A 16,488-nucleotide genomic window follows, 5' to 3' on the forward strand; every position below is an offset into this window, starting at 1 on the left:
GTTTGCTCAGTATCAGAAACATCCGCATTTCTGCTCTTCAAGACTTCACCATAATTGCCAGTTTCTTGTTCTTGTAGACTGTATACCAGCTTTTTCTTGCACACAATGTCCTCTGCAATGTCTCTTTCATCTTTTTGGTCACTCAACTGAGTAGAATGGCTTCTGTCTAAGAAATCTTTATCTGAATTTTCTGCAAATGAACTATTGGATGTAGGCAGCTTTGTCTTAACTTCTTCTTGATGAAGACAAAGTGTTTCTAAGTCTTTTCCCAACATTTCCGTTGTTGGCTTATAACGCTTATCTTTCATGATTTCTTGTGGAGACGACCTCGAGATAGAACCATTCCCATCCTTTCCACTTGAAAATTTCTCCACAATATGCTGTTCTTTAGAATTGTCTGGTTTGCTTTCCACTGTAACATCCTCCAGCTCAAAATTTAATTTTTCTGGTTCCATCTCTGACTCTGGGAAAATTTCTTTCCTGGACAACAAGGGAGAACTGTCACAGCAATCCAACAAGTTCTTTTCAGTACAACAGTCAACATCATTTGCAAAGGCTGTTTGATGTTCCAAACCACTGTCAGACAAAAGAACACTACTTTGTCTTGACTCTGGAGTTTTTAACTCTCTGCATACATTCTTAACAGTTCTGACTCTCTGAGGTGTAACAGATAATCTGCTTAAAACAATCCTCTCCTTCCTGTTGGCCAGATAATCTTCAAGTTTTGTCAGACCCTGAGGACTTGCCAAGTCAGCATAACAGCCAAGAAATGCCCAATATTCTGTCCAAGGTACACTCTCGCAATGAGCAAGTGCTCTTGAAATTAAAAAAGTAACCATTCATGACAATAACATAAAAATTATTGACAAGAGAGTAACTTTCTGTGAAGTCTTAGAAGCAAACCAGGTTTGCATGGGTTTGCTTGCATGTGACCAAGTTGTGATTAATTTCAATTTATGGTCGGATTGGTTGAGAAAGCAACTGGTGTGATTTTTCTGAACCAATCACCAAACCTGATGCAACCTCTGATTTCTTTACTAGTCAAGTGAAAATTTCTTGACTATGGCTATTGTGATAACCTTGGTTTGGATTTAATAACACATGACTGAAATCCGCTTGATATAGCAAAAATAAATATCAGACTGTCAGAGTCTGCACAGGCTCACTGGTCTATTTTCACAGCAAAAACAAACCAACAGTTTACCTTCCAATTCTTTCTGCACCACGACTGTCATCTTTCCTCTTTATCTGAATGTAGCTGTTCCACTTCTCCTTCTTTGGTGGAGTTTTCCAAGTACGGTAGAACTCTGCAGCCTAAAATGAGCAAAAATTGTACAGAAGAGTGCTTTAACATAAATTCAGGGGCGTAGCCAAGACTTCTCAAAAGGGAGTCACACTGAGTCAAACAGAGGGTACTAACAGATTTTCATTTGACCACCACACCATTTTATACTTAATGGAGGGGAGGGGGGTCATGGGCACCCTAGGCTCCCCCCCCAGTTATGCCCAAGTGTAATCTGTGGTGAGCCTGGGGCAAACATTCCACATGAAGATAACAGTCGTGAGGGAGTTGAGGTTCTGGGCAGGGTGTGTCAACTGGTTCTCCAAATCCTGACCCTATTTCTGACAAACCATGTCATTTTCCACACTGATTTTCAAAACTGACGTCTAAAATCCACACCTGTTTTTAGATTTGGCATCTAAGAGTTCACTGGGTTTTCTAAAGTAACTAAGCTTAGCATCAGTGCGAAGGTCAAGAATTGGTACAATTTCTTCCAAAATTTATGACATATTTTGGCTAGTTCTACTTCTCTAGTATTCATTTTGAGCTAGAAATGCATAGTCAACATCTTGACCCATTGTTCATACCAAACCAGATCGAAAAACCACACCCATTGAGGGGCTGAGGAACCCCTAAATAATAAAAACCAAGGCAGTATCATTTTGTGGTCAAATGCTTCAGCAAATGAAATACCAAGAACTCAGTAGCAAACTAAGCCATACTCAAGGCTCCAGATTAATATCAGTATCTGGGCAACTGCCCACTTACCCCTCCCCTAACCCAACATTAACCCTAACTTGTTATCGTTTGACTGCTGTTGAGTTAGGGGAGGGGTAGGTGGGCAGTTGCCCAGATACTGATATGGATCCAAGGTACCTAAGTGACATGCCACCTGCATTCTGCATTGTACTTTATATACACAACTCATGAAGGGCTGTAGGTTCCAATAACTACCTTTGATGGGGACATTGGTCCAGCATATGCCCTCACTGTAACTGGTAACTCTCCAGGGCTGTTCCTGTGTTTCCAGTTTTTAAGGGGGCTTCCTGGCTGTGCCCCTTCATTGTTCACTTTATCACCTGTGATCTCTGGTGACCAAGGCTCCTCAATCCAGGAAGAAGTTGAATTATCCATTGAACCCAACAATGGCACATAGAAATTGTCTGCAAACAGGACACATACAAATCAACTATTGAAAAAATTAGAATCTTAACATAGAAAATAGTGGTTGAGAGTAAATGGAGAAACATAGGAGTCACAGAAAGAAATTATCCCAGGGATATAACATAAGGAGAAACAGAGGGCAGAAATTTAGGCCTTGTATCATTATTCCCCTTCATCCATCTTGTTAGATGTCTTATCCCAATTTCTCTTTGCACTTAATCCTTGGGGTATCTATCCCCCTAACCCCTTGTATATTCTGTCCCCCCTCTCTGTTATTCCCTTTCCAATTCCCTAGAGAACAGTATATAGCTACATTGTCAGTGTGAGGCCCTCTTATCAATGTAAGACACATCTCGCAAGTAATTTTCAAGTGGTATCCAGAGTTCTCCCTTATTTTAAGCATGACAGGTAAAATAAATTTTCAGACCAGTAAAGCAATCCTTTTACTTGTTGAATTTCAAGAATTCCAAGCAATTTTAAACTGTAATAAGAGGTACTACAGGCGGTAAATGTTACCGGTTACTGCCTGAGAAGGAAACACTGGGTATCACAACTGTGTTGGCCTATCTTTATCCAAAGTCTAACAAATCAAGATGGCAAGCAGTTTGTATAAGAAACACATCACAACAGGTAAAGCTGACAAAAATACTTCAAATACAAAATGAATGACTATGCACAATTTTGACTTTTATACCTTCAAGGAAGCTTTTCATCTGATTTTTCAAATCAGGACTTGCATTTGAACACCTTGAGCAAATCACCTGAAAGTATTTGATCAAACTATGTGAATATCTACATATGTAAAAGTACTAAAGTCCTAAACTATAATAAAAAAATTTGAAATAAGACAAATAATAGGTAGAGAGGAACTTAGTATGCAAATATTCATGTCAAATGTTTTTCTAGTCAAAAAATTATGGAGGCATGATGTTTGTTAGCAATAATCATAACCAGTCTGTTTGTCAGCTATTAATCATTTAACTCTTGTGAGTGACCAAGAGAGAATTTCTCCTTATGAAATCAAAACAGTAGAAAGCAGACAAGAGATGAGAATGAAGAAATTATCAATAATGGATTATTTGTTGATCCAATACCAAATTCTCCAAACTTACATCATAGGAATTGTGTGGCAGACAGTAAGGAGAATCACTAATGAGATCTTGGGAGTGAAAGGGTTAACACACATATTTTTAAAGAGGATTGTCAAATATTTGTCAAAAAATAGTTCACAGCTAGCATGATGAGGTGTTTTATCTCAACCAAACACTCATCAGGTGAATAGAATTTTACAATAAGCTCAATAAGCATTCAGGGACTGCGCAGAGGGAGGGGCTGTGGGGGCTTTTGGGCCCCCCCCCGCCACTATTTTGCAAAAACAAAAATAAATTAAACAAAAAATAATTTAACAAAAATGACAGGGCCAAAAATAGCCCCCCCCCCCCTCAAAAACTTGCTGCGCAGTCCCTGGCATTTGTGTTTGGAAATTCCTACTTACTAAGTCATTCTCATTGAATATCTTACCTCAGCTGGAGTTTCACCATATTTGTTTTTTTGTTGGATGTTTGTTAGAGGATGAGAAACAAGATATTCAACAATGTCAGGAAAACCAAACTTGCTGGCAAAATGTAATGGTGTTTCCAAGTTCTGTGAAACAAGATAAATTGAATGGTCAAGAAATCTTTAAATGGCTATTTGGTACAGACTGTGTAGGGGAAACCTTGGCCTAACAGTCAACACTCTCTTTCCCAGTCCACAACACAATTTCACCTTAGATTATCAAGACAATATTTAAAAATATCAATTAGGGGTTTATCATTTGATCCAATGCTAAATTCTCAGTACTAAAATCAATAACTAGGTCTGAGAGTGGTTATGGCTTTCACAAGCCAGGACTGAAAACAAGGGTGGACTCAACTCTGATCTGGAGAGCAGATTGACTCACCCCCATATAAGAATTCTGATGAAAAGCACCCCTCCTCCCTTGGAGCTCTTTCACAGGATACCTCATTTTTAACCCTTCACCTCCTAAGATCTCATTAGTAATTCTCCTTACTATCTCTAATACAGTTATTGTAATGTTAGTTTGGAGAATTTGGTATTGGATCATCTTATAATCCCCTAAATTATATTTTCCTTTATTCTCATAACTTGTGTGCTTGATATAGTTTTGATATTGTAAGGAGAAATTCTGTCATGGTCACTCATGGGAGTTAAAGGGTTAAGCACCCTCTCTCTAACCAGGAATAAATGGTCTCAGAAACCTGTCAGGGAAATGGAACAAAATCCTGAGGGCTACCTGTAGTGGAGTAAAATGCCAAGATTACCACCCTGTTAGGGAAAAGAATTTGCACCCCATAAGTTGAAAGGCTGACATCTCATCCCCCCATCCCTCTTCCTCCCCCCCCTTAACAGCCCCCCTGTAATTACCACCAAATCCCCGGGAATTCTGAAGGAAGTGTTGCAGCTACATACCCCTTTGTCTGGTGTGTTTAAGTACATGTCCACAAAAAATTCTCTCCTTTTGCTGTTCTTGGCTGTCTTTATCTCATGGTTCAATAGCACATCCAAGAACGATTCACTCTCTAAAGTTTTAACAATAGACTGACACATCTCTTTTCTGTTATTTTTCACTGCTACATGAAGAGCATTATAACGGAATCCTTCTTGTAAAATCACTGGAGTGTCACCTGGTCCAATAAGATATCTGGGATTAGTCATAACTTTTTCTTGAAATTCTTCACTCGAGCCTCGTTCGATGACAGCACGAAATTTGACTATTTCTTGCGGTGTTGGAGTTTTGAAAATGCTCACAGGATCTCTAGGAACAGATGAAGTATACGTTGCACCTGAAGATATCTCTTGATCTTTAAAGTGCGATCGGGAGAACAATTCGGCCTCCTGTTTACTTTTAAAGCTTTTAAAACGAGAACCTTTTACTTTCTTGACCATCTTCAGTGCCTCGTCTTTACTCGTAAAAACAGCTGGAATGGCTGGCGATGTACTTTCAGATAAAGAAGAATCCATATTGAAACAAACCCCATAAAAGATCGCTGGGCTCTCTGTTACACTTGGAGCGTTGTGCGTCCGATCATCACTTTCTGCAATTTGACTCTCACTGACTTCAAAGTTCGACCCAACCTCCTTGTTTTCGAGACTGCTATCGACATTGTCACAACCCAGAGCTCTGGATAGCTTTTTTTCAAATAGTCGTCTAGTGTTTGGAGTAATAGGTCCAGGTGTTAAACCCAAGGACTTCAATTCATTCATCAACTCCACATCAGAGAGATCTTCCACAGCTTTTCCCGCCATCTTGTTTATTCCAGAATCCAGACCTAGGAGACCTAGGACCGAGGGAATAGATCTATATCCCAATCTCTCGCGGACCACACAAAGGGAAACCAAAAGCTTTCGGTGGGTAAATCTGTGGTGAGAAGTTAAACAAATTTAACTGACGGTGCTTTCCCCTTTAAAAATGATAAGGGTAGAGCCCCTGTGAACGAAGTTGAGGTTACCTCATTTGTATAACATGATTATGGGACTTCCCCTTTTCTCCATGGGGTGGGGCAGTTTGGCACAAGTCTTATTTTCGTTCAGGGCAGGGCAAACACCACCCTACCGCTATCCAACCGGCGTACGTACAAGGTGCTCTTCAGCAACTAGCTGACGTAATCTGTCTTAATTTCTTATTCCAACGATCCCAAAATAGAAGCTTCTCTCCCAATAATCCCTCAAAATCTCAACTCGAATCAGAGAAGACCTAAGAGTTCCTGAAGATGGGGACAAAAAGCCAGCTGCGTTTTCAAAGAAATCGGTTGAATAATTGTAATGGACATGGTAAAATCTCCCCCTTCATCGAAATACGAAAGGAAAAAACTTCTCCGAGATACCGAAAAGTTTGAGACGATAAAAGTAAATGACCGCTTTATCATATTTAAGGAAAGTTACTTTGAATTCGCTGGAATCAGCGGAAACTTTGCCTCAGCGAAGCTGGGTTAGAAACAGATCTTAAATCATGATTCAAGAACTATTAAGGGTGACACTGACATACAGCTCCTTTTTTCTCTTTTTTCCCCTTTTTATCTATTGGATTAAAAGCATGAGAAATGGTAACCTCTCAGTTTGACATAATGGAAAATAAATACTTCTCCTTACTAACCATGATTAGGATAACACTTTTAACATATACAATTTAGCAATGAATATAAGACCATTCGCAAAAATAAAGAAACGATTACATTGAATTTATAAAAAGGGAAAATCAATAATTCAAGCTATAGCTAAAAGGAAAACTTAAATTATGTTTTAATCATATCTTTATTTGGAATTTCCTCATAATTTTCTGTCACACTAATGACGACTGTGTATTTTTATAAAACCGGAATTCACTCGTAACCTCGGGAACGGGAGGAGATAAACTTCTTAAACACTCCCAGAGCATAAAATATTTCTTAAGGGGAAGAGGTTAGAGATTTATTTTTGTCACAACGTCACGGCGTGGCTGGTAGTTACGTTTCTAGAATGAGTTGCGGCACTGGGCGGCCCACGCACTGAAGTGCAAGAGATCAAAACAGCTTTTGCCCTCTACTTCTCCTCTGTTGCCTTCAAAAAGCATGAAAAAAAATTTACATATTATATATGTAAGATCAACATCTGCGTTTCATCTTCGAAGGATACGCAATGCCTACATCCTAAAATGGAAAAATCCCGACTTTTGGATAAATAAAAGTCAAAGAGCCGAATCATGAGGGTATCAAATGTTCGGGAATATTCGCGTCCTACTCGCCTGTTCGGCTATTGTTCACGAAGGCTTACGTCATAGCCCACAATAACTATTTGCTTCGCTTGCACTTTGTACAGTTAGGAGACGTGAAAATATTCACGGGACTTTCTGTTTTGTCATCGTCCGGGTAATTCTAATAAATCCCGAACGGTTGTGTAACACCAGAAGTAAAGAAATGGCAGACAGTTCACACGAAAACGAAACTGATCTCGGTGATTCTACAAATGACTGCGACAACACATGCGAAGTTATTTCGTTGCCTTCGGAGTCTGAATTTTCCGCCGTTATTTTTAACAACGTCTCCGAATGCTATCCGCCCGACAGAGATATAGAATGTCGATATACGATAAAAACTTCGGTTAAACCACACTCCAGGGATTGGATTGGGTTGTTCAAAGTTGGATGGCAATCTTCTCGTGAACACTACACGTACGAATGGTCGCCAAAGCCAAATATTCAAAATGGCGAACAAGGAAAACCAGTGGTAAACAAGGTTACTTTTCGTCTGAGGTATTTGCCGAAGGCCGACGAAGAGTTTTATCAGTTCTGCTATGTCACCTATGCAGGAGATGTAAGAGGGGCAAGTGTTCCCTTTCAGATTAAAACCAAACCCGCGATGGAACAAGAAGAGCTCGAGTGTTGCGAAATGGAAGATGACGAGGGTACATCAATTATGGTTGTCAAGAACAAAACGGCTATTTTGGAAGAATCGCTTGTACGCGCTTTGGAAGAGGTTTCTGCTTTGAAAGCATCTAAAGAGTCAACGCTAGCAGATTTGAGTAAGGCGAATGAGAAAGTGATGGAGTTAGAGTTGCAGAAAGCAGATTTGACATCCGGTTTGAAAGAAATCGAGAAAAAAGCGTCAAGCTTGGAGCAAACTTATGCTCAGACCAACATCGCTTTGGAAGAAGCGCAAGAAAGGAACAGAGCGCTTGAAAGTACAATCAACGATCTGAAGACAATAGAGGAAAATTCAAACAGGAAGATTGTGGAATTGACGAAGATTGTCGAGGAAGAACGTGCGCAGAGCTCTCAAGTGGAGAAAAACACGGAAAAATTAGAAGTGGAGAGGAAACAATACTTAGAGAGTATGACCGCCGATCGCCAGATGATTGAAAAACTACAGAACGACTTGAAAAACAAAGATGAAGAAATCAATGCATTGAAGGCTCGTTTAACAGAGTTCAAAACAAGGGCAAAGTCTGAATGCACAGAATTAAAGGAGAAATTGGAGAAAGCTAACAGTGCAAATGGAAGACTAGATGAGAAGCTGTTACAGATGACAGAGGAGAACGGTGTCCTTAAGAGAAAACTTGAAGAAGATTCTGAGCGTCTGACCAAAAAAGTGCGAGAATTGAATGTTGAGTTGAAGAATAAACAAACTGAACTGGAAAGAGCAAGAGAGGAAGTTGGAAACTGCAAGCAAATGATTGAGGAAGTGGAAAGAGCCAAAGCAGAAATATTAAGGGATGCAACACATGAAGCAGAGTTGCTAGGCAACACAATGGAAAAGTTTCAAGGAGATGTAAAAGAAAAGCAAGAGCTCATCCATCAACTTGAGTGTGAACTGGAAGATGCTAACTCCCAGCTTGCTCAGGAAAAAGGCAAGTTTACTGCTTTGGTGGAAGACTACGAGTCTGTAATCAGGGCTCTGCATGACCAACTGGAAGGAGAGAAGGCCTTAAATCAATCCCTGTGTTCTCAGTCTGATCGCAACCTAGCCAGTCTCCAGGCTCAAGTACAAAAGCAGCTAGAGGCCAACATGGAACTGAGTCAGCAGCTCGAGGGAAAAAATGCCGAACTGAGGGGGCTGTGTGAAGAGCTGGATCACTGCAAGAAGCAGCTGCAATCTGCTGAGGAGAAGGCCCAAATAACTTCAGTCAAACTAAGTTCTGTCAGTGCTGAAGTCAGTGCACTAAAGATAGATAAGGAGACTCTCCAGACAACATTATCAGATACTCAAGGGGCAAGTGTGCAATCAACCAGAAACTCGGCTGCTTCCATGCATGCACTCAAGACTGCTCACTCTCATCTGGAAAAGAAATACTTGAAAGTAAAAAAGGAGATGGATGAAATGTGGAGAGAAAGAAATGAGCTTAAGAGGACCATTGCAAGTTTCCAAGGAAGTGTCCCATCAGATGACCTGCGTCTTCAACTCGAAGAACTGAGGGCAAACAATGAAGATTTGCGCATGAGACTCAAGATGGGAGAAGAAGCATTCAAGGGAAAATTTGTGGAGTGCCACAGATTGCAAGCGCAGTTGAACAAACAAATGAAGGGCTCAACAATGCAATTGTCAGAAGATAACTCACCACCAGAGATGCAGACTCAGGTTATCATGCTGCAGAAGGCTTTGGAGGAGGAAAGAAAAGCATTAGAGAGAGAAAAAAATACAGTGTCACAGAAGAATGAGCAAATACATCAGGTATGTTGTTGCTGTTCTCACCAATATTATTGATAACAAATTTCTCCTCACTAACTGTAGAGTGGAAGAATTCCTTAATATGCAAGACCTGTGTAAACCAAGTGATAAGAAGTCTATTTAATATTTTCCTAAATAAACTAACAGTTCTGAATAATATTTACAAGTGATAGGCAAAAGAAAAATTTAAGATGAGATGATTTCAAAGGAATAATATTTTAAAGGTGTTCAAAGTTAAGGTTAGAAATGAACACATGTTGACAAATTGAGTGGGTGTTTAAATTATTGATAAAGGTTCTGTTCACTCATTGGTGGCAAGTGATGTAAGAGTAATTTAATTTGTTGTTGACTCAGCAAATGTTTTTGCTAAATAAGCTTTAATCACCAGATTTACATCTAGGTTTAGCCCCTAAGAAGAAGGAAACTATTATTTTGCTTTTCTCACACAACAAGAATTCATCTTTAATTCTGAAAGATCAAGAATCCTCATGTGGCATTTGGGTAGAGAGAATTCTAAGCCAGACTCTCAGAAATGTTGACAAACCAATTTTTTTCTTATCTACTTTAAACTGATTTTTAAATAGAATGGAAAGACTAGTGATTACTACAACTGTTATTTATAAGAGGATGGTTCCTATTTTTTGCTGATGATCTCATATCTCAAAAGCAGGCTGAAATAATGTGACTTCATTTACCCACTGTGACCTTTGTTCAGTTATTCCTGAGATAGACATACATCTTACTAGATTACATGATAAGCATCCTTTTGATTAGTAGCTTTTAAGGCAGGGTTTTTTTTCCATTTAACTGTCACATCAATGAATATATTGTCTGAGCAAAGTGTAATGTTCTCTTTACTTCCTATTCAAAAGTATACTGTCTTATTTTTTAAGTTTGTTTTATTGCTATCCTAGTTTAGTTCTTAGTTTCCCCTTGCAATATTAGTGGGGTCATAAAAATAAAGGAAATGATTGCCAGTGAAATACATTCTTTATCTATAAACAAGTCCTCCTTATTAGTACTGTATGAAAAACATTACGATGTATAGTGTATGTATCCTGATGTTAGAGTGTGAAGGGTAAATGCTGAATTAGAGTCCTCAGTCCTCTTGGTGAAAAGAACAATATCAGGGAAGATCATCCTTAACCTTTGAGTTATTTTATCAATTGTAATTTTCTTTCAACCAGTTGATGTTGGAGATTTCTGAGTTGAAAGTTCAAGTTCCAGGAATTGAATGTTCAGAGCTGCAGAAAACCAACCAGATTGAGCAAATCCCAGTTGTACAAGAACTGCTTGCAAAAGTGGCTGAGTTGGAGAGAATCTTGGAAGATGAAAAACTGGAAAAACAAAATGTCATCCAAGAGATAGTTGACCTACAAGAGGAATTGAAAAGGAAGGATGAAGAGATACAAAATGCTGCAGAGAATCTTCAAAGCACACAAGAGGCACTTTCCAAAGAACAGGCAGAGAGAGAGACACTTGGTGAGGAGGCAAGAATGAAGATCCAGGAACTTGAGGCCAGTGAGAAGAAGCTTGTTCTGAAGAATAAAGAGCTCTCAAGAGAAGTGGAAAGATGGAAAAAAGAAGTTGACCTCCATGTAGAAGCAGAATCCAGACTGATGGAAAATAGATCTGAAGACACAGAGGTAACCACAGAACAACCACAACCTCAAGCAGCAGGAGAACAAACTCCTACATCAGGTATTATCACAATTCAACCCTTATACCCTTTAGACTGACTAGCATATCATATCTTGTTACAGTATCATCCCTGAATCAAACAATGAGGCCACAAGAATAAATGAACTGATCACCAACTAAAGAAGCTCTTGATTTTTAAGTAGATTCTTTAGTCAGCACCTAGGAAACATAGACAACAGTATGGAGAATATGCATTCTGATGTTAGGGTGCAAAGGTATTTTGTGTGACTTAGTGTACATCTTCATCAAAACAGTTCTAAGTTATTCTGGTTTGAGTTCATGGAAAGGTAATTGAAAAATGCAGAAGTAGATTCAAAAGGAAAACTGGTTTATTGTGACCAATTCTATTTAAAATTTTAGGTCCTGATTGTGCTTTTCTTCAATGCATTGGTGTTGATGTTGCTAAATAATGTCAAGTCCATTTTTTTTTTGTTTTTTTTTTTGAGACAATCAAGACAAACAAATGTATAAGCCTGGTGAATCCACAAAATCTTGTATCATTTTTCCATGCATAATCATTTTATAACAAAGTAAGTGATGAATTGCGTAGACAACAAAGAACTCTATGTACAACAACCTGCAAAACTTTTCAGTGCAGTACTAGGCCATGGCCACTCTAACATAGGTTTCTTCCAGCCTTACTTCATATCCTTGTGGCAATGTTTATACAAAGACCTTTCTTTGTTATGTTACCTTCCACAGTTCCTACCAACTTCCCAAAGCGTGGACCCTTGCATGGAATCATCAGTCGTCTTGTTCCTTCAGGGCCAGTTCCGGGCACCCCTCAGCCTTGGGTTCTCGTCCAACACCAACCCGAACCAAGACCTCAAAGCTCTCCAGTTGCGGTTCCTCCTCAGGCTTCTCCTCATGTCCCTTCTCAGGTCCCTCCTCAGGTCCCTATCCTATACCCTACTCAGTACCCTACTCAATACCCCACTCAGTACCCTACTCAGATGCCCCTTTCTGCATCAGAGCCCCAGCATCCAACTTCCCCTCCTCCAAATGCCCCTGCACTGACTGCAGCCTCTGCACCTTCTGTTCTGGAACCAGAAGTGCCACAATGTCCGGTTTGTAAGGCTCTTTTGCCTCCAAGTGTTGACAGAGATGAGCATGTTAATGGGCATTTCAGTGATTGAGTTGTTTTGGTATATTTTCAGGTACTTTTAAGAAGTAATTAGCACTTACAATGATAATAATGATCAGTAGCTTTGAGCTAATTAAGAGCAGTATAAGTTGTAGTAATGTGGACAACATTAGATAATGGTCAAACCATTGCATTCAGAGGTTGGTTAGTTTAGGGGGGGTGTGGGAAAACAGGGTACTGTTTAGATGAAAAACTATACAATTACTTTTAACTCTGAGGATTGCAACACAACTGGTTATGAGTTGTTCATAGCATGGATAGCCTAGCTGCTTTTTTCATAGTTTGATAGTAGTAAGCAATGGCCACCATATTCCTGGTTGAGCTCATGCTGCCAATCAAAATTTTTTTTCTCCACAATGAATTTGTCAATCATGGAAAATCAGATCTGAGCATGTTGATGTCGCTGCACCCTGCAATGACTCTGATGTTATTCAAGGCAACCATGATGGCCTAAAGAAGGCAAAAAATGTAATGATGATTAGGCCAGGATATCCAAAAAAGAGAAGATAAACTAGGAACAAAAAAAAATGATCTTTTGTTATGATCCAGCTTTTCCCATTCACATGAAAACAATTAAATTTTCTTGAAAATGAATTGCCTAGTGTGACTTTTATGAGCTTGGGCAAACTTGGCAGTATTTGGATATAACTTCAAAGAGAATTAACCAGTAAATTTCTTTTGTTATTAGTTTTTGTACTACATAATGAGTATGTTATTTGAAACTGAGGTGAATGATTTCTTATTTTATTACATTTAACCCACATAAATCAAGTTTTTTTTAAAGGGGTGTGTGAATTAGATATAAAACATTTCATCACTCCAAACTGAGAGGAAACATCAATAGATAGATTCAAACAGAGCACTCAAACAACTCTTCTGAGAAACTACAGGTGTATATACTAGCCATGCAATTTACACAGCCAACTTCAAGGTGGTTTCATTGAAAAGCTTGCTAATTGATAATTAATCATTGCATATACGTTCAGTAAAGTGTGACTTTGTCCATTGTAGTCATGACAACTTTTTTTTGTCCTAATTGTTTTTTGTGACTCAACCATCACCATTTGTATCACTGACACAATCAGGGTATCTGACCTGAACTTCTTTAAAATGGAAGCTTTTAGCTTTGGACTTGAATAACTGTGTGAATCTCAAATATATCAGTTATATCCAGCGTGTAATTTTCACCAATCCCTTAAGTTGTTTTATCAGTTATATAAAAAAAATTGCATGTTGAAAGTTGGGAACTTCAGCACAGATATTTTTGGCAATGTGGATATAAGTGGAAGGAGAATGCAAACTTCTCATGGCTTGCTTTTTTAATTAATAAATCAGTTGGAGAGGCCTAGTCTTAGCAGTTTGAACACAACCCCTGCCAAAAATAAATAGATAAACAATCTGCAGCTTGTGCAAGGGAAAAAAAACCCTCAACTTTTAGTCGCCATTGACCCCTCAAAAATGTCTGTGTTAAAGCTCCTCAACACTAGTTCTGTAATCTGTCTGTTCTTTAAGAGTGATTACTTTTATGTGTCACTAAAAGGGCAAATGGTGTAAACAGTGTTTTGCCCTGTGAACACTACTGTGTGGAATTTTCTTTAGGGGTAGCCTTTGGGGGAAATTCCTTTGTTCATGGTGAGACTAACCACAAAATTAAGGGAAAAAAAATTTACTCTAGTAAGAAAATACTGAGGTGAATATTGTAGAAACAAATTCAAGTTTCTGCACTCTATGCGATGATCCATAGGTGGGCTTTTGTAAGGGATGGCTCATAGGAAGTGATTTAATTTAGTAAATTGTTGAAGTGAATTTTTTAGTTAATATGTAGGCATGTAAGGAGGTCATGGCTATCAATTTTGTTTCAAAGTGCCTTGTATAACTCCAAAAGGACAAGGCAAAAATTGAAGGTGTGCATGGAAAAACTGTGCAACTTTGGAGACTGTTTAATTCTGTTTCTAAACTGTCCATTATTTCCTTGTGAAGTACAAGGAGAACTTGATGTGGCAGCAGTGTTTATTTCATGCATCTTTACTATTAGTAAAAAGTCTTTAATTAGTAACAGTCTTTAACAAAGCATGTGTGCATGAATTTAAGGTAAAGGCTATTTGCATTATATCTCAATTCTCACCAATCATGGCATACACATCTCTATTAATTTGACATAATGAGATTTTGAAGTCTTGAGTAATTTTTGGCTGGAACACAGATCTGAAACATATCTGTGCAATATTTGAAGATGTCAACCTCAGAACAGCTGCCCATGATAAAGATATCATGTGGACTAGTATATAAATAAGAATAAGTAATAACCTTAGTAGTCATGAATGCCACAATTGCTTTCTTTATGAGCAGATCACAACATTAATCATCTTTAGCCATCTCCATTACAAGGATGGCCCACTTGGGCTACACAGCATCTCAAGATGTGTTTGGCAGGTAGAAAGCCTCTCCCTGCAAATATCATTGTCTCACTCAACACACTAGCAACTTCCGGTTCTGTGGGTGTTGTGAAGATAACAAGAAACAGTCAGAAAGACTGTTACAAAAGTGTCATCTTGCAAACCTGGTGATCTAATTCAGGCCTCAATTTGCAACAATACTTTTGGGAAGGAGTGTCTCTACTTCTTACTTATTAGGTCTGGGAATAAAGGGTGGGTAGTATTCTAAAAGTGGGTCTGATTTCTCGAGAATGATGGTACTTTACCTTCTATAAATATTTACTAAGTAGCTTCAAGAGAAAACAGCTTCAGCAGCAGTAAGGCTTGTGAAAGTGAAACTGAAACTGCATACGTTGTCGGTGTTATCGAACAGAATTTGTAAATAGTATATTGAGTCGATATAAGCTGTATTTAGGGCATAATTTGTAATGTAATAATTTGGTTGCTCAGGGCATTTAAGTAATTGAGTGTATCCCTTGTACGTTTTGACTGACGATAGTTGCCAGTTTAGTTAAGTAAGCCTTAAAAATGACCAGTGTTAAATTTCTCCTCACCATAATACTGCAAAATCATTTTTTAAAGATCACGAGAATTAAGGAAATAATTGCCAACTTAAGAAGCTTTGATGGTTAAACAAATTCTCCTTTTCAGAACCAAAGGAAATGTCTAGAAAAGAGTATGGAGAATATGAATATTGGTCTTAGTGTGTTAAGGGTTAACTTGTATACTGGCAGAGAAGAAAATGCTTTTATAGTTATATTCTTTCCTTTGCTTTGTAGCCCTCTTGTCAACAGCTCGTTACGTAGATAGTGATCCAATGCTGTTTTGTTCAGCTATGATGAGTAGTTTCGTTATTGTTCCATCTGTTGTACTAAGCTAGATTTGTGATTCATTGCTCCACCTAATAATTTTATTAACCTATAAATAATAAACCTATTCCTGTGTACGCTACAGGTAAATTAAAAAAAATCTGATTAACCTGAACTTAGTTTGCGAGGTGACTTTGTTAAGCATGCTTAAGAGAGGAAACAAGCGAGGCGGTTTCTCCCGCGCTCCGGTCCTCGCGTGTGTAATCATTAGACCCACTGTTGAGATAAGTGCAAACTCGCATCTGATTTGTAACTCTAGGGACTCTCGCAAACTTTCTTTGTAGCTTCCAGCTCGTTTTGCGAAGAACTCAACCTCATCAGGAAAAGACAATGGGAGTGTTGAGCCCAAATGTGAAAGAAAAGAGCGAGGTTAAAATTGTGTAACAGTACACGATGAAAAGAGATGTCCCACAACACCAATGCGAGAGAGTGGGGTTAAGATGGATGTCAATGCCTTATGCCTCTTGGCAAGGGATCTTGTGGGTAATGAGGAATCCGGAGAAACTTTTAGGAATTTTTCAAAAGCGTTGTGTTCCGGCATGTTTATGTGCTCTCTATTCATATGCATAATATCCTTCAAGGTTCGCTGCAGATGAAATAAAATTAAACTGAACAAAAAAAGCCGATATCATCGTAATGCGGTTAGCGATCTGAAACGGTATGAGGCAATGCTGACACGTTTCCTCCGCGG

The 16,488-nt window shown here is 38.7% G+C and overlaps 2 protein-coding genes across 2 annotated transcripts in view; one reads left to right on the forward strand and one right to left on the reverse strand.

Moving 5' to 3' along the window:
• LOC131776216 (ankyrin repeat and LEM domain-containing protein 2) overlaps window positions 1-5,755 on the reverse strand; it is a 7,851-nt gene extending 2,096 nt beyond the window's left edge. The window contains exons 1-6 of the mRNA XM_059092386.2: window positions 4,919-5,755; window positions 3,968-4,090; window positions 3,141-3,207; window positions 2,237-2,445; window positions 1,205-1,314; window positions 1-816 (exon numbers count right to left, since the gene is read on the reverse strand). The exon at window positions 1-816 is cut by the window's left edge and continues 288 nt beyond it. Of these exons, the coding sequence (XP_058948369.2) occupies window positions 1-816; window positions 1,205-1,314; window positions 2,237-2,445; window positions 3,141-3,207; window positions 3,968-4,090; window positions 4,919-5,755 (2,162 nt within the window). The remainder of the gene's footprint in view (window positions 817-1,204; window positions 1,315-2,236; window positions 2,446-3,140; window positions 3,208-3,967; window positions 4,091-4,918) is intronic.
• A 1,538-nt stretch (window positions 5,756-7,293) lies between these two features.
• Window positions 7,294-15,912, forward strand: LOC131776215 (tax1-binding protein 1 homolog B-like). Its single transcript, XM_059092385.2, has 3 exons — window positions 7,294-9,651; window positions 10,836-11,349; window positions 12,052-15,912. Exons 1-3 carry the CDS (start codon window positions 7,402-7,404, stop codon window positions 12,483-12,485), a joined length of 3,198 nt encoding a protein of 1,065 aa, XP_058948368.2. The 5' UTR covers window positions 7,294-7,401; the 3' UTR covers window positions 12,486-15,912.
• The last annotated feature ends 576 nt before the right edge of the window (window positions 15,913-16,488 follow it).

Source organism: Pocillopora verrucosa, chromosome 10, assembly GCF_036669915.1.
Source record: "Pocillopora verrucosa isolate sample1 chromosome 10, ASM3666991v2, whole genome shotgun sequence".
In the NCBI taxonomy this organism is placed as follows: domain Eukaryota; kingdom Metazoa; phylum Cnidaria; class Anthozoa; order Scleractinia; family Pocilloporidae; genus Pocillopora; species Pocillopora verrucosa.